The sequence below is a fragment of the Poecilia reticulata genome, linkage group LG2 (assembly GCF_000633615.1).
Source record: "Poecilia reticulata strain Guanapo linkage group LG2, Guppy_female_1.0+MT, whole genome shotgun sequence".
Lineage (NCBI taxonomy): Eukaryota > Metazoa > Chordata > Actinopteri > Cyprinodontiformes > Poeciliidae > Poecilia > Poecilia reticulata.
The window spans coordinates 36,279,570-36,307,464 of record NC_024332.1 but is presented as its reverse complement, the minus strand read 5'-3'; the positions used below and the strand labels follow the sequence as shown (position 1 = coordinate 36,307,464).

General features: G+C 38.0%; 1 protein-coding gene across 1 annotated transcript in view; it reads right to left on the bottom strand.

The window, feature by feature from the left end:
* epha6 (eph receptor A6) overlaps window positions 1-27,463 on the bottom strand; it is a 194,331-nt gene extending 166,868 nt beyond the window's left edge. Inside the window, exons 1-2 of the mRNA XM_008403535.2 lie at window positions 26,774-27,463; window positions 13,155-13,219 (exon numbers count right to left, since the gene is read on the bottom strand). Coding sequence (XP_008401757.1) covers window positions 13,155-13,219; window positions 26,774-26,849 — 141 coding nt within the window. The 5' untranslated portion in view covers window positions 26,850-27,463. The remainder of the gene's footprint in view (window positions 1-13,154; window positions 13,220-26,773) is intronic.
* Between the last annotated feature and the right edge of the window lie 432 nt (window positions 27,464-27,895).

The following is a 27,895-nucleotide window of genomic DNA, read 5'->3' as shown; positions in this document are numbered from 1 at the left end:
AATCTGCATGGAGATAGGGATTCTGTCAGCTCTTTCAAGGCTTATCAACTTCTCCTGCAGGAAATTACTGTTTGCCCAGAGTTTTAATTTAGCACAAAGTGTCTCACCTGCCTGCCCATCTTTATGGAAACAGCAGGAGACATCCATCTTCCCTTTGCAAGGCCATCAGACTCCAGTCTGCACTTATTTCCAGTCAGGCTTGTTTAAGCCTGACTGGAAATAAGTGGAGACGAGATGCGATTGTCTGGCCTACTCGATCAATTATGACAGGGAAAGCAGCAAAAACATCGACAGAAAAAGCATGTGGTGAGGGTATGGCTTTCGGGATCCAAAGAACTTGTATGAAATGTTAAGTGGGTTTACAGACGTGGCCAGACTAAACACCCATCTCCAGTGAAACCATATCCCTCTAATGGGAGCCATTCTGTGACCCCAAAATCCCCATTAATGTTCCCGTACAGGACAGAAGTTCGAGTCTGAGAGGGTCTGAAAATTAAACTAGATGTCTCCTCTTGCACCATCCTCTGCTTGTTGAAAAGAGAATAAACTGATCAGTTTAAGTGAATCTTTGCAAAGAGATACAGTTTCGTCTTTCACACCTGCAATGCCATCATACTCCAAAATAACACAACAGCGAAAACGAACACACCTTGAAGGTCAGGGATAAGGTTTCCAATCTAAAACCTTGTTTCGAATTTATAGTTAAAAATAAACACTGCTTCATGGACAACAACCAGGTCAGTATGGCTAAATTTACAAGCATGGTGTTGGAGGACCTTTCCTTTTTTGCACAGAAACCTATTGTTCTTGTTATTTGCGAACAATAACTTATCATGCATTCTAAGCCCTGGGAAATAATTAAATATTTGTCAATAATTACTCTTCATGTGACTTTTGGACTGCCACAGACTGTGGTTTATGTGCAACAATTCCTGAAGACTAAAATTACTTGTTCCAGATAAAGTACATTTTCTTCTAAATGTTAATGATGGAAAGTTTTGGTCCTAAACGATTGTGGTGATAAATTGGGTCTAAATATTTTTTTTTTATAATAATCCAAAGTACATTCAGTTTGACCGAATCAGTTAATGGTTAAAGTTATTAATTCTGGCTTTAATTTACATAATGACAAGGTTTTCATTACTTGCAAGAATTTGTATACAGACATGTTTGGACTCAAATTGTTGGGTTCTTTTATAATCAAACATCACTACACAACATTGAGCAAGCAAACATTAGAGAAACTTGCCAAAGAAATATAACTGACTCTTGGTCTCCATAGTGACCAAAATGATTTACTGGTAATTACATGGCAGCAGCCCCCACTAGCTCCACTGCTGTTTCACATTAGTTCAGATACAAACCACAACATCACAACATACCAAGCACTGCTTTGTCATCTATACAGAACAGTGTTAGCTAACAGTGCAATTAGTAATCTTGCTGGATTCAGAAATAATTGTTATGGGAATTACAGTCAGAAACAAACAAACTTTTACTTGCACGTGTACATGTAGCATGCTAACTTGCAGCTATAAATAAACCGGACTGTTATCAGAGGTACAAATATTAGCTAGAGGTCAGCTCAAAGTAGTTCCCAGCAAACAGCTTTGATCCTCACTCCTATTAAACTAGTACACTTCACACATCCTGTGTCCTCTCTCAGTCTGCCGGTGGCCATTTAGTATTTTAATACACTTTTGAAGGTTACTTTAATCCCTATAAATACATAATTGCCACAACTTTCTTGATCACCATTCCCAAATCTATGCATCTTGAAGAAGAGGAAGTCTCTAAAATGTTATTCATAAAAAGTGGAGGATCTCTGCCCACCCTTGTCAATTCCAATAGTGAATATGGATAAGCTTTTAATTCGCTGCAAATCATCTGACCTTTTAAATATGGAAATCACTTCAATTTTCAACGTGCCAGGATTCATGCCTTTCACCAGCTATTTAATTGAGGTTCATGGTTAATGCAAAGCGATATAGAGCTATTCCATGAATCAGAAAATGTATTTTCTGAGATTTTGCAAGCAAAATTATAGAAAATGTTGAACTGGGACAGCACAGTAGGCTAACCAAGTTGAAATGAACCCTTTGCACAAAGATATTAAATTAAAGCAGTAGGAAACAAGTATAAGTTTCCAAAGTGGAACAAACAAATTGGACCAAAAGTTGTAAACTCAGGAAAAGAAAGTAGTATTGTATTGTGTAGTTCCTGCTTTAAGAGGAAAAAAAACAACAAGAATCACATACTATTAATGTAATAAATAGATTTACCACATCTACCACAGCTAGATAAGATTGGATTGATAAGATTGATAAGATTGATCAGAATATGAAATTTGTTCAAGTGAAATCTCAAGTAGTAAGTCCACTCCCGATCATCAAAGTTAAATTAAAAGCTCACCACTTGACAATTTTAGGTAAATTAAAAAAACCCACAAATCCTAATTTCTTTTTAGTATTACAGAACATATCACATTTAAATGCACTCTGCAAGAAGAATAGTAACACAATAAAAATACTATATAAATCGTACATTTTTTTCCTGTTTTGTTTAGTGAGGAAAATACCAAATTTCGCTGTTGTGTAAGGTTGAGAAGCTGCAATGATTGGGACCTTACAAGAGAAAAATAACCCAAAACACATGGCGTAAAACCTACAGAAAATATTTAGGTTCAGCTGAACCGAAGGAAAAAAATCTGACAGGACCCCACGCTCTGGATATAGTAGGGAAATTGTGCGAAGATCAATCAATGTGCCTCCTGTTTTATTTCGTCTGTTTTCTGACTCCATCCGCCCAGCTGAATATCAGTTTTAGGCTTGGTGCTGATCCATCTCAGTTCGGAACATTTCCTTTTTCATTTCAAAGTTTCACGTTGCATTTTCTTCAACGCCTTTCAGCGGGTCACAGCATGTTCATGTCCAAACACAATCACCAGTGAAGATTCATTTTTGTAAGCGACATCAAAATATGATAAGACCATTTGTAGTACGGACTACGACACAATTCATGGAGTGATGCCGTTTTCTCTGCACAACAGTGTGGATGTGTGCATCTTTCCTTGGTTTTCTATCTGACCACAGAGAGTGTGACAAATGGATGTGTCAGAGCTTGATGGAGCACTGCGATTGCTCTGCTAGGCACAAAGCTATTACAGGACTATATAGACAGCTGCAAAGGAAAATCCTGTTTCAATCAAATACGTATAATCCGGGAGACAAAGAAAGATGTTTAGGAGGTGACAGAAAAAGTCTCCTCCCTGAGCAATAGCAAATGTTAATACACACTCAGACTTGTTGGTAAGAGAATTTAAGACAGATTTGTTTACTTTTAAAATTGCACAGTACAATTTCTAAAGCTGGTCTGGTAAATTATATTTTAAAGATGTGTAAAGGCTTTTTGTTCTGCTGACGTGCAACATGTCAAAGGACATATTGCCATTTAGCTTGATAAGGAACACAGGACACTGAAACATTGCTGCAAAAAGACTTATTTTAAGCACCTGATATTCTGTGAATCAGTTGTTTTCTATACAATAGTCATGGCAACTGACAGTAGCAAAATGTATTTTTCTAAAGCTACAATCAGCTAGTGGCCACTGCAGCAAGAGAACAGCCGATTAGAGGTTCTGGTGTGAAACACGGCTGAAATGTGTCATTGTCACTGCACTATATTTTCTGATGCAAGTCAAGTGAAACAGACAGCAGTAAACAGCCTACTAGAGATTAAGCACCGTGACCCTGGGCGAGTTCCCTCTACATAGGCCACAGAACTGTCCTTTAAGTGTACAACAGATTATGCCTGTGTGCAAATATATTTGGGTTTTCTGGATGCAGACAATCTCAATGCATTTTGGGTTTTGCACATGAGAAAAAGAAATATGAAAAGACCCTGTTGTAAATATGTAACATATAAATTGCGGTTTTTATGAGAATGTGTGTCAGCAGATCACCTCTTAGCTTTTGCTCATCGGCCCTTTGCTGTGCACGGAACATAAAAAGAAGCTTTTAACAATTTACGATGCAGATTCTTGGTGAGCAAGAATATTTCTTGAACAAAGCACCAGTTTGACAATAACTGGTGAAAGGTATAAGCTTTCAAAGATTAAACATAACCATCTGACTGATTACTTTAGACTAGATAAATGTTTGTACAAATGCCGGATTAGGTGATTTCAATCACATGTTTTATGTAATTCTTCCAATCACAGTGGGAAATCATAATCTCTCCTGCTGGAAATTCTGTAACTGTTCAGCCGCTAATAGAGAGGATTCTTCTTTCATAAACCTGAAAAGAAAGCAGAGCTGTGAGGTGATTGGGAGAAAGAGCAGCGCTAACCTGCAATTACAGCCCCCATTTCCTGCAGTGATATGCTATAAGAAATACTCTGAATTTTAATCTCTAAAACAGAGGTTCCCAAGTGGCTGAGTGCTATTCATTTATGGAGCCAAATTGAGTCACTTGGATCTAGATTTATTGTAATTAAATATTTATCAACATCTTTTATAGTTTTACAATAATTGATTTTAAAATGGGCAGCTGTTCTGGACTTTACAGAGAGAAAAGAAAGACAATTTTCTACTGAAATGCTGCAAGTACTGTAGACAAATGTCAGCCAGGAGGGAAGTAGAGACGGATAATCCAGAGAAAAACACTGCAGGTTAAGATGAAACTCTGCATGGTTGCTTGAAAAAAGGGAAGAATTGAGGGGAGACAAGATTTTTTTTATTATTATTATACTGGAACAACTACATGTCCTTCTTTCTGTAAAGACTTTAAACCTTTTATTGTTGTACGCTCAGGGACAGTGGAGACTACAAGGCTCAAAATAAAGAGATAATGCAAGATTTAAAAAGTAGTTATGTAGGAATCACACACATCCATCCATCCATCCATCCATTTTCTTTGCACCCTTGTCCCTTAGTGGGGTCAGGAGGGTTGCTGGTGCCCATCTCCAGCTAATGTTCCAGGCGAGAGGCGGGGTCACCCCGGACAGGTCACCAGTTTGTCACAGGGCAACACAGAGACACACAGGACAAAAACAACCATGCACACACACACACACACACCTAGAGGCAATTTGGAGAGGTCTATTAACCTAACAGTCATGTTTTTGGACTGTGGGAGGAAACCGGAGTACCCGGAGAAAACCCACGCGTGCACAGGGAGAACATAAAACTCCATGCAGAAAAACCGGGAATCGAACCCAGAACATTCTTGCTGCAAGGCAACAGCTCTACCAACTGCGCCACTGTGCAGCTTGATTTGTTGAAACAATATCCAGTTTTTTTAAAGAACCTTGCAAATAAGAGATACATATCACAACCTTTGCTTTGCTTTTGTTTTTTTGGGTTTTGGTTTGTGTAATACCACCAATTGCTTTGTTTTTAAATTTGTACAACTTTCCCCAAGTAATTTTCATGTTCAAAACTGGGAAATCTGTTCAAAACCAGGTTGCAGCAGGAATGAAGGGGAATTTACCACAGCGGTGAATGACCAAGTGCAAGAAGACGTAATTTAAAAGTTCAATTCTGGCAGTATTCAGGTCAGCTGCATTTTCAGCTCTGATCAGCACAGTTTCTCTAATGTGCACAAGAGTCAGCACTCTGATTCCTACCATAAGAATATTTATTAGTGGGAAGCTATGCAATATTCTGCAATTCTCAGGTCCCCCCCCAAAATTATCAGTCTTAGAGCAAAATTTAAATACTCTCTGTCCAGTCAGTCAGTCTCTGTTGTCTGAGTTTTGGCCCCAAAAAGCCTTACTGAGCTAATGCTACACAAAAAGCAGCTTCCGCCAAACTATAGGGGGTATTGATCGAATAGGATCTGCGGACATCAGCAGGTACATAAACAGCAATAACTGCCATTACAGGAAACTTTAACAGATGAACTTTATGCTCACAAATGTCAATAAGCAGCTAGCCATCCTTTCTATATGAGAAATATTCGTTTACATCCATAGACTACATACAGTGTTATAATATGGAAAACCGTATCTGGATTTGGTTTAAATCATACTTTTTTTGTGTTAAAAAAAAGTGTGATTTAAAGTTATGTATTCACTTTGAAAAATAACTCAATGATTAGTTATGTTTATTTTTTATAGCTTTTTTTAGGGTGAGTTCAAACATATGGAAATATTTGATATTTAGGTTTTCCTGTTCACCTGTTTGTAATTCCTCAGCTATTTACTGTTAAAAAGAAACACGTCCTACTGTCTAAGCTCAGCCTCTCTTACAGTAAACATATTTCATGTTCTCTTCCTGCCTGCCCCCACCTTCTATATTCATATATTCAACGCTTGCATTCAGCTTGGCACTAATATTCTCGTCAGTCTTCCCTTCCTCCCTCCATTTGCATCCATGCTGTCCCTCCCTCCCACTCGTTCTCTAACTCGTCTCGCTGTATTCATCACACGGTGAGAGTTAGCCCAAAAAGCTGTCAGGATATGTTCTGCTGTCAGCAAGATGCCGAGTGGAGCGCATTAGATTTTGGCCTCAGCGTGTCCCTGACAAGAAACAAGCCAATTAAGGGATCCCCCAGCACTGCTTAAGCCTGGTTATGGCAGAGGTCCCTGAGATGAACACTGGTGTGCTAAATCATCATACCTTTTTTATATTAGAGCCTCCATGGGGAGAGGTGGAATGATTCCGGATTATTCTCCCCCTTTTTTTTTTATCTCCCTCTCTCACTCTCTCTCACAAAGCTGCTGGCCACCACTCGACAGCAGACATTAAAGAAGTTTATCTGAGCTATGAAGGACATTGACATACAGATTTTCTTCCCTCCTCTCCTCCCTGTTGTTCAGTCTCACTCTCAAGGCTAATAGTATTAGGGAGGGAGGAAGTGCTTTGAGATAAGCCTTAGGTCAAGCAGCCGCAATCAATTACTGTGGTTAAATATCGTAATAAAAAGATTAAGGATTAGGACTAAGGGAAAGTACAGAGGCTTCAGATGGTGTTTGAAGCCTGCAGGAATGTTTAAGACGATGTTTTGGATGTCTCAATTTTCGTTTCCATTGTATTTTGTCTCTATTCATCTTTTTCTCTTCAGATCCATTTCTCATGTTCTCTGTTTGCAACTGCAAATTTTTTTTTTCAATGCCCAGCTATAGTATATAAAAAAAGCTTTCACACAAAATACAGATTAGTTTAATATATTCCAGGGTGAATAATCCATTGCAAGATTGGTAAAGCTTTGCCTTTGTCTTTTCTTATCAAAGTAAAGTGGAAAACAAGGACTGTAAAAACTTCCTGATTGAGAAAAAAGAAAAACCGCAAGGTATTCGGAAAACAACAGATCAGACGTCTGAGGCGAATAAAAAGCATTGTAGTTTCGAACGATGATAAATTAATTTCTATTATTTTGCTTTTTAGACCAGCAGTTACTGAATTTTCACAAGATATTGTGTCTGAGTTTGTGTTCTAAACATCTGCAACCATTCAAAGTGTTTTAAAGGCAGATTCTTTTCTACAAGTTCCATTTAGTTATTTTTTGTATACATTCCTTTTTAAAAGTATTTATACTCATTTGACCTCTTTGCATTTTGTCACTTTAAAACTAAAAACTTGTGTATTTTATAAGGACTTAATTTGTGATAGATCAACAGAGTGACACATACTATAATTCTGACGTAGTGGAAAAAATATCCAGTGTTAATCTGAAAATTGTGATGTGTAATTGCGTTGGTTGTCTCTACCAGTTTTGCACATCTAGAGCTGAAAAGTTTGACCTGTTATTGGTAAAATAGCTTTTCAGTGAGAGTGGAGGGAGAGAGTTTGTACAAAGCAATTTTCAAATCTTGCCACACAAATCAAGTTGAATTTAGGTCCGAACTTTGAATGCTCCGGCATTTAGCTCCATCAATAGTCCCAGTTGAACAAAACAGTTTGAATTTGTGTGTGTGTGTGTGTGTGTGTGTGTGTGTGTGTGTGTGTGTGTGTGTCTGCGTGTTAGAAACTTTTCACGCCACTTTTATCAGAAGAGGGCTGATGTCTCCAGTGGTGGCAGATTTGGAATAAATGCACTTTAAATCTTGCTTCGCACCCTGTGTGACAGTCACATAAAGATATCCTTACTGCGTAAGGACATTCAAATATACCCAGAAAGACAACTATCTCCGAGTTTTTCCAAAAATGTTGAGTCTACTATACTGAGCAGTGTTCTAGCAAACGTAAACCAGACATTATGAAAGTCTTCTTTACATAGCATTGTTTGTGTGGAGGGTAAGTGTTGGTTTAAAATCTACTTAAAAACAATGCAAATTGCAACCTGTAAATACACAGGACTCGGGAATGTCCTTGAAATTAATTTAGCATAAAATAACCAATATGAGATTTTTCAACAATTCTTTAACAAGCTACAAAGTTCAATTAAGGACTTTCAGGATGCTGGATGTTTAAAACAATAACAGATGCCTTGACTTACGAGATGATTAAATGATTAGATGATAATTGTATGATAATTTGAATACTTTACTCTGACATTTGTAGACAAATGCACGACTCATTTGGCTGCACATTCTAATCCATATGCACTATTCCAACAGGGAGCACTTTGAAAGTTACACAGAAGCTTTAAAAACATGACACAGTTGATGTTCCATATAATCTGCTTGTTTTTCCAACATGCAGAATGTTATAAATTTATACATTTGCAATCTAGAAAGCTGTGTGACAGCGCTTTATACACTGCTCCACAATGCAATACAGGATGCATATTCTTCACACATAATCATGAGACATTTTTCCTTGTTGCAAAGTGGCCTTTGGGTATTTTTTTTTGTGGGGGATGAATTTATCCACTGCTTGAAATCTCAAACAATAAATGAAAATAGGATTACCCCCTGCTTTCATGATGGACAACCCTTTTTCTGGGCTCCAACCTGTTTTTCTCAGCGTGCATTAGTGAAAACAAAAGGCAACATTAGGCATTCCTAATCCCTTAAAGCCTTTTTATGTAATTTAATAAATAAGCTGCTCCATTCACTGCTTCACTCCCCTTCCCACACCACCACTCACCACTGGGAAAAGGACTCATGCATATTTCAGCACTGTATTTGCCCACTGACTGAAGCTTATTGTGGCTGCATGCATATACCAAAGCAGCCTTCTTCCTATTCTCATCCTTTTTGTCTTTTGTCCACCCCTGATACCTTGTGCTTCATAACTATTTACGAAACTGGTAGCACAAAACATTATAAAAAACATATCTTTCCCACATAAAAATCTCCCAACACATTAGCCAATAATAAATCAGCACGCCCTTTGTCTTCTCCACTCCACATTTATCAAGTTCTGCTAGAAAAGATTTCAATAGCCTTGAGTGAGATTTTCGTTCAGTATGCACAGATTTAATGGCTGGAGCCTTTGAGGTTGAATGTGTTTACCAACTCAGAGGAAATGCTCGCATTCACGTCATTAACAAGTGAGCCACTTTGGTTGGTTTCCCTTGCGGATAGTTGAAACAGATCTATTTACTATCTAAGCAAGGCAGGAATAAGGCAGAAAAAGGGCACCTTGGCACAAAATACAGCCATGGCAAAAATGTTTGATTTTGTTTGCAGTGAGTAAACATCTGCTGGCGGCTTTTCAGTTTGGTTCTGATGTCTAAGATGTGGAGCTACAGAAACACACGATGTGCGGATGGTGGGACACCAATCACAATAATTAACTGAAGTATTTCAGACTTTCCAGTGCAATTTTCACTTTAATTAAAAGTTTTCTGAGAAAAGTGTGATAATTGCACACAAGTATGCCTGAAGTCAGGAATTTACAATTCAGAATTGCTAATAAACTTTTTTCAAAACTATCTTATCCACAACTTCTTGCAAAACTGGCACCAAAGAGAAGCAGCAAAAGAAAAGGCTAACATGCAGTTTCTTTTTGTTTTGCTTTACTTTTATATACCCTGTTTAACCAGTTCAGAGTCACAGGTTTTGATAGAACATGCCAGCTACCAATAAGCAAGAGGTGTGTATAGGTCACTGGCCCATCACAAGATCACACAAGCAATTGTCATGGTTGAACATTGCATTATGTTTTTAGTTTAATTGCTTTACCCTCTTACCCTGTGCTCATACCGTGACTATGGATATAAATATATACTTTTTTCAATCAAAACACATCAAATCAGAAAATTGAACTTCATCTAAACACATGAAAGAAGATGCTCTGGCCATATGAGACCAAAATTAAACAATGGCCTACAAATAAAATTCAGTATGGTGGAAAACATTATTTATCACACTGAACACACTATACCCATTGTGAAAGATGGTGATATGATCGCGTTGAATGTTTTAGTTCAGGAAAGGTAGAATAGCGTTTTACAAAACATTAGAGAGTCCTAGAATGGTCTATTCAAAGTCCAGACACAGAAACTCGAAGTATTTCTTCAGACTTACAACTTTCCAGATTTCTACAAAGCATATAATACGGGAGGCCGAACGCCACATATTTCACATTTTTTTCGAGAAACTATGCACCGTTTTTATTTTCAGCTTCACAATCATCCACTGCTCTGTGCTGGTCTATCAGATTACATTCCACCGGAAATTTGTACGCGCAACCTGACAAACTTTGAAGAAGTTTACGTGGTATTGATACTTTTGCAGGAAACTCAATGCCAGTTCATCACTGCCAATTCTACACTTCTGCTGTAAAAAGTTACTGTTATTTGATCAAACTCTTCCGCAGCTACACACCTTCACTTCACCTTGAATTTGACATTATATGACCATCTATAATTTCTCACAGCCATCATCAGGACATCATAATAAAGAAGTTACTGCTTATGAAATCCTTTAAAAATGTGCTCTAGGCAGGACAGACTGACAGCAGTGCGTTTCCAAAACTACAACAACTGTATGCGTCAGATAGGTAGGCTGCTGTATTGGACTGATACCGGGGCTGTGTCTAATATGTTGGAGATTGACTTACTCCTACTGGCTCCCAGTTAGTGATGGGGATTTTGAACTATTTTACCACTCCGGATCTGCACACCTTCCCCCAGGCCCTCTCACCTCGATGGCTTAAATATTAATAGTAAGTTGGAGGATTGAGGATGAGTGAGGAGAGGAGACGACTGACAGCTTAATCATGGAGGCAGTTGCCTCTTTCTCTCTCCTTTCCTTGCCGCTGTGGGCGGCTGTCACCACGACCTACATGATGTAATCACATCTATAACCCTGATATGGGCCACTGAGGGCTATGAGGAAAGGGATGCAGAAACACAGAACGTTCTAGGGCAGAAAGGTGGAGATCACCTCAGCATATAATCATTTCAGGTCTAAACCCAAAGACAAAAAATAATTGAGTTTATAGTCCCTTTCCTCCACTCCCAGTATATTCAATTTGCAATTTATTTAAATGTTCCCTTTATTTTAAATTAATATTCAGGAAAAAAAAAGTTAATTAAATACTTCTAGATTAGAATGAGTATATGAATTAGTTTTTATTTAGTTACAAAATTGACCCTATAAATCTTGGCTTTTTATTAAAAGTCTGCCAATACATAAAACACGAGACAGAATCAGATTTCAGCAATAACTTGGATAATAGTAAAAATTATTTATTTTGGAGAAAATGTTTCAGAAATGTCAAACAGAGTCTTAACATGTAATAACCATACGCACCGTCATTACCATAGATCCACAGAAGTCGCTAAGCTGATGCAGTTTCTTGAGCCCTCAAAAAGCTACTATTTGAAAAGACCCCTTCCTTTGTTACTTCAAAATAAGAGTCCTTGATATATTGTCTATTGAACTCGCGTATACTGAGAAAACGGAGAATGTTTTAGTGAAAGTGTTTGTGCCTTGTGTAATATTGTGTAATTTGTTCAAAAGGTTAACCTTATTTCTTGACTCTGCAAAGACGTACCATTTCCTCGCCTACATGCATGCACCTGTAATCATGCCGTTACTGGGTCATTTCAACAAAGACGGTCCCGACCGAAGGTAAACCACTGGTTTGTCAACTTATAAAGAGGGAAGATGAAGAAAAGTTTTTAAATACACAATAAGTTGTTCCCTCATCAAGGTATCAACCAACATTTTGAGCCCTGCTCATTTTCTGAGCGATAATTTATGTAAATATGGAAAACAACAGATCATCCTATGCTTACCTAAAAATGACTCATTGTTAGAGGTGAAATGGAAGGGATCTTGGGACATTAACATATTTTCCGTTAAAGTCAAGCCCACCACACTGTGCCAACAAGTGACGTTCCCTAATGAATTGAAAGACTATGGGCCTTGGGTATAAATGTATCTCCTTTAAACTTGACACCCTTTTTATCTATGAAGTAAGAAAGGAAGATGTTTTTTGTTACCCTGTTGAGTTGTCTAATAAAGAGGTGTTGGCTGACAACACTTGGTTATACAAGTCTTAAAGACATGCCCACTAACATAAATCATTTGTATGTATTTTAGGTCATTGGTAAGGCAAGGAAACAGTGACGGCCAAGATGCAAATCATTTGCACGCACTTGGAGAACACTGACTGGCAAACCACCAGAAATGCTAAAGCTAGCATCTGCTTTGCAGCTTCCAATCAGTGGCAATACTTCCTATCAGCTGGCAATAGCATATTGTCCTTGGGAGCCAGAGACACTTATTTTTAAAGCTATAAAGGGAATTATGTTGGGAGGTTAGAGCTAACCGAGAAAAAATAGATAATGATACATTCAAAGCAAGATTGAAGAGCATACTTTCCCACTAAATTGTCTTTTTAAATGATGATAAAATGAGAAATGATGGTGAGACATTTGTTTTATTATAATTGATTTCAAATGTTTAATAACACAACATTTCCAAAGTATTTTAAATAGTGATCTATTAATAGGCAACATTTAAAGACTGAAAAGAACACTTGGAGATAAATTGAGGCCAATGACAGACCTTCATAGGTGAGGAACAACAAATAGGAAACTTCCTAAGGGACACCGATTCATTATCTACCACTGAATTACAGCGTTTCCCCATGTGAAAAGAAGACCCTGATGCAAGAGGAAGGAATAAATGAAAGAGGCCACTAAGACAGTTCACATCACTATAATTGACCTCATTAAAGTTGCAGTGGCAATGTTTTGAACTAGGCAAACTGTACAGTAAGACCAAAAGCAAACAGAGGCGCTGTTCTTACCCCATTTATTGGATACGTCTTCCATCCCAGCTCTCCAAGCACAGACGTTGTATCCAGCAACACCACTGAAACAGAAAACAAACAGAGAAAGACAACATGGTAAGCAATCTGACAGCCCAGAAAAAGACATCTATGTGCAGTGAAATTGAAATGGCAGTCATGAATGTGTTAATGTTGACATTTTTATATTGACAAAAATTAGATTTTTGGATCAATATAAAGAAGACTGGCAGCACTTACACTGGGAGCAGCAATATTTGTCATGTGTGACATATTTTGGGGGCAGATGGACTGAAATCAGATTGCTGTCAGAAATCTATTCCCACCTCTGCCTTCCACTGTCTGTTGGTGGGATAAAATAATTTAGATGCATCTGTATTAGCCCCGTTGTGCCGTACTGTGTATCTCATTATGCTAATGTTTACAGTTAGAATCCTATGTATTGCTGAGGCATAACATTATGACCACCTGCCAAATCAACTGTTGGCTCTTATTTTGTGGCCAAGACTGCACTGACCTATCAAGGCATGGATTTCACTACAGTCCACCCCTGAAGGTATGCTGTGGTGTCAGGCACCAAAAGGTTAGGAGGGGATCCTTTAAAGGTGTACTATTATGTTTCCTTGAAAAGGTTGGGATCGGTCTATGAAAAACATGTTCATTACTTTTTTTCCTCCTCACAAAATCACTCTTAGGTAAGGAGTTTCTAATCTGACCATTTTGAAAGGATCCTACTTTGTGCTCCTCTCAGAACGAGATATTTTAGGGCCTGTTGTGACCTCAGTCAAAATAATCTGCAGTTGACCACAAGCCACAGCTCAATGTTTACACTCGCACGTGAAAATGGCTGCAAACTGGATGTGCAATTATACATCTTTGAAAAGCAGAAATGGATTCTCCTGTACAACCAACAAGAATGCATCAAGTGGCTTCTGAATAGTAAGACAACAACCAAACACTTGTCTTTTCCAGCAGCCATTGTACAGTGCACCCAGTGGTAAAAACCAGCTGACCAAAGATGCAGGAGCTCCACTTGGGTTGCTAGGTGACAGGCTCTGCTTTGCTGGGATTACGAAGTAATGGCGCAATGTTTCTCAACAATCAGCAGGTTCTTGAAACGGCTCATCTTCCAGACACCAAAAAACATCAACTTATTGTCAAAAAATGGCTGTTTTTTGTTTTATTTTAAGTGCTCGGGCTGTTTTTAGAAGCATTATAGACTGAACTGAAAATATAAAAATGTGCATATATAGACACTTTGCTCGTTATGTGGCTGTCCAGTTGCATATGCAAAAAAATGTGAAGCACTGTGGATTTGGACACATTTCCATCAGAACCAGCATCTGGTGAAATAGACCTCTAACCTTGACTTCCTATCTTCCTAAGAACCTGTTTGATATTTACAGACCCCTGCAGACTGGGAGCAACCCACAAAAACAGCAGGAGAGGAAAATCTCTGACTCAGTTGTCTGGCATCACCAGACGGCCCTTGAAAAAAATGTTCCCTTGGTATCTAATATACTCCATCTCCCAAACAGGTGCAAAAGGTCAAGTGATAATCAGTGTTCAATTCACAAGACAGTTTAGTGTCATGTTTGTTTGGTTTGTAATATGGGTATGGAAAAGAAAGATGCTATTTATCATCCAATTTTTTTTTGCAAAAGCATTATGCCATTTCTGGCTGAAGTTAAATTTTCTAGGATAGCTTAAAAAAAGACAATGCAGTTCTGGTGTGGAAAATATCACCAACCTGTCTATGCTTTTTTTTCCGACTCTCAAGGACAGTAGATTTTAATAATTCAAGAGGAAAGCATTTCTCCTCAAAATAAGTCATTTACAGTGAAAAGAAGTAGACATGACTTCTTGAATTTACTCTCGGTTAGATGCCAACATACCCAGTGAACTGATAGAAATGTTTTTTGCCCTCACTTGTGGCAACATTAGGGAATAACCAGGAGACTAAAACTGCAACATATTTTCAGAAATGTATAAATATTATATGAGGCCCATCTATTCACCTTGTCAAACAAGCAAAGTACACGCTATATGTGACAATACACCTACAGGATGTCCTAATTATATGTAGGAGTAAGGCATCATGAGGTAGGCATTGAGAAACAATACGTTTTCAGGCCAGGCTTGATTGCTTTTAAAGGAAAATACTATTGATCTTGTGTAAATAACAATGTTAACACTTTTTTCCTGAACAAATCAATGAGTATTTTCTTCTTGAAAATGACCTGATTGTATGTGTCAGTTTGTCATGAATGTCCACTTGCAGCTTTTTAAGTAGACCTCTGAGGCTAGTTATACTAATACACATGATTGTTAGTGATGGCATTTCCAAAGAAATCTCCATAAGCATTATTACTGTGAATGAATTACTTTATAAGAGCAAATAAGCTCAAGAAGCTTGTTTCTGTACAAAAATGGTTCCATTTGTGTCAAAGGAAAATGGAACATTTTCTCTTAGAAATCAGTGATCACCTCTGATTGCACCCGTGACAGATTGTTCAACGACCTATTCTCTTGGGTGGCAACAATAAAACTTTGTGCATCTTCATTGATAACAGAAAGTAGTTGTGTGGCTGACCAGAGAATCATTTGCAAAAAAAAAAAAAAAGCAGTAGTGTTGGTTTCTGCAGGGACTTGGAGAGATCTTCTCTGGTGCATCAAGGACTCTGTTCGCTATTCATTTTGCATTATAGCAGCATCGCTAGTTTGAGCATGCACAAAGCTTCTGTTGTGAGATTTATGTGGTTCATAATTATAATGGCAGTATATCAGAGTCCTAGCTTTAGTGTTGAGGAGCTTCGTAGCAGCCGATATGGCTTGACCCATTTTGTGTGGCCTGGTCTTAACTGTGGCGAAGTGCATACACTTCAAAATGTATGCACTTTTGAAGTGTATGCAAATGGTTCATAAAATTAATGTTTACAAGTTTACTTGACCAAAGGAATATTTACAGGTTGCAGAACAAATGTAACATTTATATAACATTTAGCATAAAAAGTAAATCTATTTAGATATCGGAGGGAGGGCAAAGGAACAATCAGAGAAACATGGGCTTTACAATACAGTTATACAACAGTCACAGCAAAATAAACAAGAAAACCTTTAAGTTTCAGAGCATGATGATGATCATGATGCACAACACTGCATTATTCACACTGCATTATCAACACATGATGCACAACACTGCCCAAAGAAGCCCCGACATGCATTGTTTCATGCTGCTCATGAACTCAAGTCCTACTGATGTTTCCCTCTCCACAAAAAGGTTAAAACCGATGGTTATGATACAGGATCCTCCCATATATAGGGACATTCCTTAGACTGTGAGGAAACATCCTAATGCAGATCCAATACCTGAGGTGAAGCATTAAAGACCCTTTTTGGCCAGAATTTGTGTTTGCTTTTACTCCAAATTCTCCTAACATTGTCTGAGTGGTAATGGAAGTCTTGAAAATTATGTAGCAATCTTAGCCTAAGGCATTTCTAAAACAAACCCTAATCCATCAAAACAAACTAATTATTTTTAATGCCAGCATGTATAAAATAAATGTTAAATGTAACATATTAAATGTCCATCTTTCTGCCCATCTTTAATCAGCTTGGCTCAATACAAAGGCTCATAAAATAAATGTTTACAAGTTTACTTGTCCAAACTCCCGTGGTGTGTGCTACATGTAAGCATGAAATGGTCTGTGTATATTATTTTATGTTAGATATAAAAAAAAATCACACAGATTGATTGTCTATAAAGAAGATATTCAGATATAAAAGCCATTTTTCTGGACAATATTTTGAATGTTCTCACTGTTCTTCAACCCAAAAACTTGACATATGCAGGATGGAGAAAAGACAAACTGCATAATGGAGTAGGAACCCCTGCTGTGTCCAAGAATGCATTAGCATATTAATAGGCCATTTTAACTGATGGGAATAGATTATGGGAACTGAAAAACTGAGATTATAAACAGGTCTTATAGGGATATATAAATATGCTCTCCTAAGTTTTCAATATATTACAAAATATTATATATATAAACATCGTCATGCAGAAAACACAGAGCAGAAAAAGGGATCCAATCACAGGCCAAAAAGAACAAACGTTGACATATGACAGATGTTGAGAGACCTTCAGAGGGTTGATAAAAAACAAGATCAAAGTAATCCCAAACAGGAATTTACTATTTAAAACCAGTCATAGATAGTATGAATAATTAATTGCAATACAGTTTTCATGTTCTTGATTATTGAACAGTTAAATTACATTTTAGAACTTTTGTCAACAAGTTAATGTTTGGTTGATTTTATTTATTTTTTTTACATTTAGTCTTCATACACAGGCATTATAAACAAAAAAAAACTAAATCATGAGCAACAGAGGATATTTATATAGCACAGATTTAACCAGAAACTGAACGATTTCTCTGGAACAGCAACTGAGAGCTTTTAATGACTCATGCTGTGTTAGAGCTGTATGAGATTAGGTGGAGAAAATGGACATTGATCTATATGAAATTGCAACAGATTATTCTATTGATTGACTGTCCTGTCCAGCGTAGAAAGAACAGACTTCATGCTGATCGTTTTATCCTCCAGCCACAGCCTCTCTGTAATGCAAGTTTAATATTTCCTCTGTCGGCTGGTTGTTCCAGCATCTCTGTGTCTCTTCCTCCCCAGCTGATGACAGGTCTGTGCCCTGGCTGCATCACTGGCAGACTGCAGGACCAGTTGACCCTGCCAGTGCTGGTAATGGGTACCATTAGACTACTGCGGGCAGGTAACCAGCTCAGTTTTTGGAAAAGGACCAAGTTTCTTATAATAAGCCATGTTACACACCAGAATAAGATTACTTCTGCTTATAAAGTAAACTTCACCAAAGAAAGAAGTGACTGTAGGCTGCTGTGACCTGAAAGGACAGAGATAACTTCTGATTTGGAGCTGGAAAGCTGCAATAGAAAGACATTGAGCTTCCTGTGGTAATTTGAGTATATAGACCCAAGTAGTGGCTTTTTATGAGAGCAACAGAAGTTTATGCAAACTACCAGAGGTGATCTACTCAGTGACGTGGATTGCTTTCACATTACTCATAATCACAATGAATAACTGTCACGAAAAACTAATCTGCAGAAAAGTATTTTAATTAAAATCATAACCAGCATGGTTTATAACACCCCACTGCAGAAGTGCAAGGAAACAGCATTGACCACTGAGATCTTTATGCCAATATCTTGTATTAATTACTAGATTTTGAGCCTGATCTAAACATTAATGAATGGGTGTTACTTTTTGAACTTTCCACATTACTGACTGCCCGTCACACTGACAGGATATTACTCTTTTTCAAAAAGGAACTTCATTATTGAAGTGCATGCCAGAATTAAAGCAAAGTCATTAGCAAACTCACTGCAATAATTATTTGCTTAGTCCAGGGGTGTCCAAAGTCGGTCCTCGAGGGCCGGCATCCTGCATGTTTTAGTTCTCTCCCTGGTTTAGCACACCTGCATCAAATGATGGTTCATTAGAGGCCGAAAGAGAACACTGACTTGATGAGGAGGTTGTTACTACTAAAACATGCAGGATGCCGGACCTCCAGGACCGACTTTGGACACTCCTGGCTTAGTCTTTGCCTTAGTTTTTGAAACTATAGGTCACAGAAATTAATTGCAGTACAATTAATTGCTATTAACAGTAGCTGTACAGATAATTACATTTTGAGATACATGTCAAGATTTAACTTTTTATTTTTCATTATTTTTTACAAGTTCGAAGGAATAATTGTGAGTCACCTTTGTTGTGTAGCAATTTTGGTGAGATTGCTCCATTTAATTTTTGATTTGAAAGTGGACAAATGTGAACATTTTCTTTTAAATTTTAGGAACGCACATGATAGCTTACGAGAAGGATAGACATTTACTGGTCTATGATTCAGTCTTACCCCCTTTATGGGTTCTATAGAATTTGATCTTGCACATCATCATTTTCTTCCCACCCTGAAACAATTAATTTATTTAAGACCATTAAGTTATGGAGGAACATCTCCACAAACCTTTCATAAAGGTCAAATCATTTTCCGCCTTCAATTTAGTCAGTATGGTTATCTTCCTTAAAATGTCATGTTGAGTTAAGCTGCAAGATCCTCTGCTAAATACCAGTGAAATAAAGTCTTGCTTGGCAGATTGGGTCAATATTCAGTCAGCCATGCTGTGCTTGGGATATGTCAACATCCTCCTGATGCATATTATTGGTGTGAATTCCTGCATTGTAAGCTGCTCAGTAAGATGGAGTATTCTTTTTAAAAGGTGACACCAATTTTCATTGCTGGAGGACCAACATGACAAAGTACAAACTTTTCTAAAAAGAAAAAAAAAAAAAAGTTAGTCTGAGTCTCTGCATAAGCACTCGTCTTTATGAACGTGCACCTGGTTTGGTGGTGTATATATTTGGGTCCTGTGAACATTGCCAGTGTAGCCTAAAACTGCCTGCATGTAAATATCCATCCATCCATTCTCCCACTACATAAGAGTTATCTTTGGGCAAGGCACCCATAAGACCCTGCCTGGAGCTGCAGGTCCCCTGGGCCTTCCTCTAGTTGGATATAAATAGAATGTGTGCTGGCCAGCCCATAAATATATGAAGCCCAAGCAGAATGATGACATCTCCTGTCCGGTCCACACCCCTCACAGGCCACACAAACACCCCAAAATAGCTGTACTACTCCTGCAAATGAGGCTCATCAAAGTCTTACTCCATGTAAATTTGAACTGGAGCAGTATTTCAGTGTTCAGGAATCGGTAGTGAACGCCATCGACAGATGTGTACATCACTTCCTTTCTAAATGGAATAGAAGCCTCAACAAGGGCCTTTCTTTTTATTTTTTTAAATATCACACTTATACTGCACTTCAATATATATTACTCAAAAATGATTGTAACCCACATTTACAGCTGATAACATCAACTTTTTGTTCTCATTCCGTTGAGCAGCACAAGGCATGCCATGTTAAAAGACAAACAGCAACATTTGATGAACAGACACTTGTGAAAATTGATTCTGGCAAGTGTTTCACTGTGGATTGCACATGGTCATTTAGCGGTGTAAACAAAGCACTGGGCTCTCAACAGATGAAAAAATGATATGCTGTGAAATTGAAAACTATCCATAACAGAGGGAGTCTGACAGGCATGACAGAATTTTCAACACACTCTGTCTCTGATCACTGTGATAAAACAAAACCACAACAAAAGACGCATCCAACAACGTAATAAAGGACAAAGAAAAGGAAACCATTTAATGTGGCTGATTTCATAATGAGGTGCATTTAAACAAAACATGCAAAGGGGACTCATGGGTAAAAAGTCAATAGTTAAATGCTTGACCACTGTTGATTATCATTTAGTGTCCAGTCACCATATGTGACAATAATGTCGACCACCGATGTTATCACCCGATAGCAATCATAGCATTAGTTGTGGAAAGGAGGCATGAACTGCTGAGACTGTTTGTCATTCTGTCTAGCATTGAATTTGTAATTATTTCCTAAATTAGCATTTTAAAGGGGAGATTATGGTGATAAATTGAAGTGGGCAGATCTTATAGTGTGTCAGAATAATTTTCTTTCATCTTGGAAGAAGAAGCCTTTAATTTTGAAGACGTACCAGAGTGAATTATCAATGCGTATAAAGAGATTGCTGGACTTCTTTCCAGCGATCTGAGAACTGCACATGCACCTGGTTTGGTAGTGCATATATTTCTGCAAATGCTTCTGAAACCAGTATTTAAATATAGAGATAAAAAAGATGCTTTTACAACTAAAATAATTAACATCACTAATTGAATATAGCTAATACATATATCGCGTGTATATGTATTCCTCTTGTCTTTCCCTGTACCCTTACATAAAATCAAGTTTAACCAGCAGTCACCTGATCGGGACGTAGACGCCACTTGTGTGCAACTAAATCTCAGCACATGCAGCTGCTCTGTTAAAGGCTTGAGGTTTTTGGGAAAACATTTGTGAACAAACAGCACCACGAGAACCAAGGAACAGAGCACAGATAAGGCAGAAGGTTGTAGAGAGGTTTAACGAGGATGTTGAAGCATTGCCTGGTCCAAATAATATCCAAAAAGATTTAGGCATAACAGTAAACCTATCAATACCATCCACTTAATCAATAATGAGAGCAGCAGAAAAGATGCTTGTGGGGAAACTGCAGATATCCAAGACTCAGGTGGGAGAATTGGTCAGCAGAATAACCATTAGTTCATTCCCCAATCCTGACCTTTCAAAAATAAAAATAAAAAATAAAATAAAATAAAGTAAAGTAAAGCAGCAGCAAGGGAATCATTGTGGAAGAAAGACAGAAAACATCCTGTATGCAGTTTGACACAAGCCATGTGCAGCGCACAAAACAAGTGAAAGGAGATGCTCTCCTCAGAGCAGTAACTATTCCCTGCATGCAAAATGTTATTTGTGGTGGAAAAACTAATACTTAATATGAAGACGAACACACTATCCCCAAAGTAAAACATGGTGGGGGCAGCATTATGCTGTGGAGTCACTTTTTTTCAGCGAGGACAGAAAAACTATTTTGAGTTAACAGGAAAATGGATAAAATAAATATAGTTTAGTCCCACAAGAAAAACAATAAGAAAATGGAAAAGATATGAAAGTAAGACGTAGCATAAAATCTAGTATTTTTCTTCCAACAGAAAAATAACACTCTAACCAATCAATCAAGTTTATTTGTAAAGCAAATTTCAGTAACAAGACAGTTCAAACTGCTTTACATCATAAATACAAAGCCACACTCCAACCTGAAGGGCTGCTGTCCTGCAGCTGTTTGAGGTGTCCATGTTTTATACACCCGAATCAAAGGACTGAATTCCCTTCTCATGCAATTATGTTCAACAGAGTCATGGCAAAAACCAAATTATGCGTCTCAGGTGTGTTGACAGAGAGACACGTCTAAAAGTTGCAGGACGCCAGCCCTCAAAGACACGTGTGGCTAAGATTAACACTAAACACGTGTTAAAGGGGAGATATGTATTCTCCAGGTACATAAATGACATTTTACTGCACAATAGGGTAACTATATTCCCTTCAGTTTTAATAAATACCTATGCATCACACATAACTTAAAAGACATTTAAATTTGCAATTTTATCCCTTTAAATTGGCCTCTGTCGCTTTAAGAAATGCATGCTCTTTCCAACACTCCACCTTCAGCATGTCATCACAAAAAGGCTAGTCCATTATGCCGTTATCAATCGTGCTTGGTAGCATTGGACTGAGTAGCTTTTATGATGAGCTCAGCAGATGTACAGTTGCAGCAGGAGTTTGCTAATTGCTGCTACCGGAAATATTGCTGGTGGAGCTGAGTGGGGAAGATCTACCGTCCCCCCCTTTGAAATGTGTCTCCTAAAATACCAGTCAATTTTTTTTAAGCGTGGGCAGATGTTTTCCTTGAAATGTCATTGGCTGAGAGGCGGGACCATGCATGCACACTCATACCTCCGGACAATTTAGAGACCAATCTGAACCCAGAACCCTCTTCCTGCAATGCAACAGTGCTACATCACAAGTGCTACATATCACATCACAAGTGGAAAAACTAAACTTATTTTATCAATAATAATAAAAGGTCGAGGACAGCAGACAAGTCAGCGATGAATAAAGAAAGATTTGTTTAAAAAAAATGATTTTTTTTGTGTGTCTTTAAGGAGTAACACAAAAAGCCAGACAACCTTGAATAGAATATAATCAGTTTAGAAAATTAACCTGAAAGGCAGAAGTCTGGCGAAAAAGACCTTTTAGAATAACCTTTTATCAAGCAGAATTTATTCAATTTGTTGGAAAGTTTAAGGGGATATGGTGAGAGAAAAGCAGAAAATGCAATTATTTTAAAATATTGCATTCTATAAGATAAAACAGAGACAAACAGTTACAAAAGAAGCAATTGCTGCTTTAAAAGTTCCGCTAAAGAATTGTGGAGGTGTACTGTCACAATCTCCATCTAGCTCCAAGAAAAACAAAAGAGAGTGAACAATGTTCTTTTGTTTCCTACATTTTACAGAATTACGATCATGCTCATTCCACACAAAACTTTCTTCATAAAAAGGTAAAAAAAAAAAAAAAAAAGAATATTCAACCACATTCTGTTCTTCTGGAGTAAGAAGCAGCAGCTAAAGCAGAAAATAAAACAGCATGAGCACACAAACTTTACAAAGGCAGCCCCCCAGCTGACCAGCAACATAATAAATGGCTACTTTTGCAAAGCTGACCACAGCACCACTATGTTCCTCCAAGTTCAAATCAATAAAAATAAAACGCCAGCGACAAAAGCAAAGTTTTGCAAGAAAATAAACAACCCTTCAAAATGCGTTTACTGTTCCATGAGACTCGGCGTTATTCTACCGCTGTTTATTAAACTAGATGTTATGACAGAAAGTAGCAGATTTTGCTGTAACTGATTTCTACAAAGTAAAAATAAATTAGGGGAGCAGTGGAATCATTAATAATTTTTCTTCAATTTAGTGACAGGAAGCGGGTACTTGCTGATACGGACCGTACAAGTATATAAACCTGCATATCCACAAAGTTGCAGAGTTAACACTTTCAGTCTGATGTGGATTTGTGGGTTGATTGATTTTCTTTGACTCCATGCTAATTGTGAATATCTCCTTCGTGTAGTGATGGTTATAGCTGTACTCAGCTAGACTGGGCTTTGTAAGAGCAAAAGCTTTAATCAGCCATCCGCATAAATCAATGCAGAGAGGTGAATAATTATTTGTGTGTTGCTTTCCCAGCTAGATCAATGCATATTTGAAGAACAGCAAGTATGTAATTGCAAACGGCATTTACTTATTGTTTTTTAATTCATTCAAACATTCGTTCTCATGCAGAGAACTTACTTGAGGAGGAACCAGATGTGCAAAGCTCTTAAAACAAGCAAACAAACTATGGTGGAAGTTTGTGTCTAAACGTCATCTCCAAATTTAGCTCAAGTTATTAAAAATAACAAATAATTTGGCAAAACAGACGCAAGATTGCAGCAATCACTGTTACCACTGACTTAGCAAGATGACAAACTGGTAAACACCGATGTGAAGAGGAGATCTGTTAGTGGGCAGCGCATAGGCTTGTTCAGCCTTGAGTGAGTAGAGCTTTGTTAATAACTGTCTGCAGTCCCTGCTGGGTTCAGGTGACGGATTTGTTGCACACGAGCAAGAAGCAAAAAGTGATTGGTTTTTATTGTTCTTCCAGCAGCCAACACTGTGACCATTTTGCCAGTGAAATCCCCAATCTCTGTAGTTCAACTTGCCTTTGTCAGAAAGTACGGATCAAAAAACACTGATCTCTGCTGCTGTGTGATGGAGTTGGGCTCCGTCCCCAACCTACAGGCAAAACACGGTCAATACTGCTGCAGAGCAGGTAAGACATGTGTTCTAGAGGTTTTTAAAATAAGGCAAAAAAAAGAAGCTTTTTCTCAGTTTTGAAGTTGAATGTTGCTCCCAAAATTTGCAAAAGAAGTCAGAAAACCATAACGCATCACAATGATTTACAGTCATTTTAATGAAATACCAGAGAAGGTGTCAGAGTGACCAGCAGGATTTTCTCCAACATAGAATAACCAGGTGGGAATCTTTTCCCAATTATTGCTGCACACAGCTGTTCAGCTGGCTGAAAGAGCGTTTTCTACACTGCTTTTTTGAATGTTGTGCGAGACACTCATAGCCTAGTAAGCATGTCTCACTTCAATAAACATAATAGCTAGATTTTATTAATATTATTTTATATGTTAATCTATACGTTTTATTTATTTGGACAGCAGCAGGAAAACTGGTTCTTTTTTCTCTTAAATAAAATTTATTATGTATTTTTATTCAAATTGTCCTTGTAAATATGGTGGTACTATAAAACAAAGTTTTATAAAAGCACAGGCCAAAAATCAGAGCAGGCCCAAGGCATAAGTGAACTAAGCAGCAGCCCAGCAGGCCGGGATGGTTAGGAACACCCAGATTATCTCAAAACTTTTAATTTACAGTTATGTTTGTCAAGAATGAGTCTAAAAATAATCCATCAATCTTTCATTTACAGGTTTATGCATAGATAATTTTGACATTTGTAGTTCTTGCTCATTTAAAACAGACCTGTATTTAGGAACTTCCAAATGAAACTAGTCACATTTCATGCAACCTCAACTTAATGACAGCTGTCTTTATCCAGACAAACTGGACTGTGGAACCCAGATTAATAAGATTAAAATATTCTCCAAGTATTCTTTACTGGGATATAATGTAAGGAACAATATTAGCGTAGATGTCGCAAATTAAAATTCTACTTGCTGGACTCATAAAATTTAGTTCCGCTTGCGTTCAGTCAAATTATTTCTTGTTTTGAAACTCTGTCCGTTGATATGAGTTTTAGCTTTTTCACTTTTCCTCTGAGCCACACGGCTTTGTGTTGGACAGCGACTACAATTGTGCCACTTGAGGTCTCGTACCAGTCAATATGAAGGACTAAACTACAGCTGAAAGCAGACATGAGTTCAATCATTCAATCTGCGGCGCAGAAAAACACACAGTGAGGCTGTTATGTAGCAGCTGTCTGGGAGAACAGGGAGTAGCATCGCTCTTATTGAACACAGAGAACAATAAAATATAACCTGGGGGGCAGATCCCACAGTGCTCTCTCCACACAATCAATAGGACTATTTTAAACCGTTCTGATGCAGCAGCCTGTATGTGTGTGTGTGTGTGTCTGGAAGGTGGGGGGTAAATATGCAGGAACACACACAAAGACAGACATGTGGTCCCACTTTTGATATTTTATGAAAAAGTAAATTAAGAATCTATTAGTTCCTATATTTGTTTGTTCGCATCCACATAAATGAATGCTCTGTGAACAAATTGAATATTACTCCAATAAAAGTGACACAGTGAAGTCCGCTCTCATACACTAAAAGAAACTTACACAGGTCACCTACTTAATGATTTAACCTTTTAGCAGACCCCCCCATATATGCATCTGTGTAATTAATCTTTGAGTAAGGTTATTTCATTTAATTTAAAAAAAAAAGAAAAGTTAAGTAATTTTTTCACTTCCTCATGAAATAACTACAGGGAATCCAACCTTCTGGGCTTCTGATCGTCTCTTCATATATATTTAAATTTTGACATGATGCATTTCTGTGCAGACTACCAATATTTCAATACGCTTAAAACGAGGACGCAGAAATGTTTTAATAGTTTCGAAAGCAACTGCAATATTTAAATGAAATATAAAATATTGCAAAGGAAAAGTCAAATTATTCAATTTATTTTATTCGATTGACATTAGCTGATAAGAGTCTTTGTAATGTCTGTATGTGTTGCAGGACTTTTGTGATGACTTTGTTTCACTGTCAGGCTGCGATTGCATCATGATGAGAATTTCCTGCCTAGCGGTAAATAAAAAAATAAATAAAATAATAATAAAAATATCCACAACTTCCAAATAACATCCGCCTTCACATCCGCTGTTGTTCAACTGAACCATATGTCCAAAAGTACAGCAGGACAGAAACTAACCCAGGTGGTCCTGAGTGGGTCGTGGTGCGCCGTCTTACCTTGATTGCAGCGGCTGAAGCGACTGATCGTAATTCCAAGAAAGAGTGAAACGAAGAATCTGTTTCCAAAAGTCATGTCTGCGGCAGTATTTACCAGCGGCTTTACTTCTTGTTAGATCAGCGATGAAGCGCTCTGGCTCCGTTTAGGTCCACTAGTTCTGGTCCTTATAATTGATCCCGTGTGGAGCGAGCGGCCGTGCGGTGGAACAAGAGGTGGCTCATCCTTTTCACCTGGCGGCTGCCGCAGCTCCGTCGCTAAACGGACAGCTTTTGGATAAAGTCCCAAAAATATTTGAAGTAAGACACTTCGCTAATAAAACAAAACAACAACAAAAAAAACTTTGCAGATTCTAAACGGACTTCACCCTCCACCCTCTTTAGTGTTTCGAAATGGGCATTAAAACGCAGTTTAAAGCGCGTAGAGTCGTGACAGACTGGAAACACCGTGTGTTTGGCGCCGCGGACTGACTGCCAGCTCCGGCTGCGGCTGCGGCTCCAGCTCGGTCCGCTGCTGCAGAGCGATGGTGGAAGGTGAACAGAGGAATGATTGGGATGCAAGCGGAACAGCAGCAACAGTGGAGGCGATGCTGCGGGACTGCGCGCATCTGTGCAGGATGCTCGGCACTAGAGGGGGTTAGCTGACAAGGCAATGGGATGTGTGTTTGTGTTTGTGTGCGCGCGCGTTCATCTCATTGGTTCGTGAGCAGGGCTTCCTAAAGACTGGTAAATGTTAAACATGATGCCACCTCCCCCCCATTTTGACTGAAGTTTAATGTAATAGTTCGTGTTCGGATGTTACGTAAGATGTTATTCAGGTTTTGCAAATATGAAGCTGGTAACAAGTTCTTGGAATACACTGTGACGTCTGGATCTCTCATTAAGTTGTCACCAGGATTGATTTGCTTTAGCTTATTTTGGTCGTTTAAGGTAGGAAACTGTAAATGCGTGTGTGTGTGGTGGGGGGGAATAAATAAATAAATCACTTTCGCTGACAATCTTAAAGGTGAAAGAAAAAGTTAAAAGCATAAATTTGCTGTCTCGTCCTGGTTTGTTGTATTTTGTTAATCCTAGTTTTAAAATGTGGGTTTTATTTTGTTAAATGCCTCATTTTTCTTGTTTTGC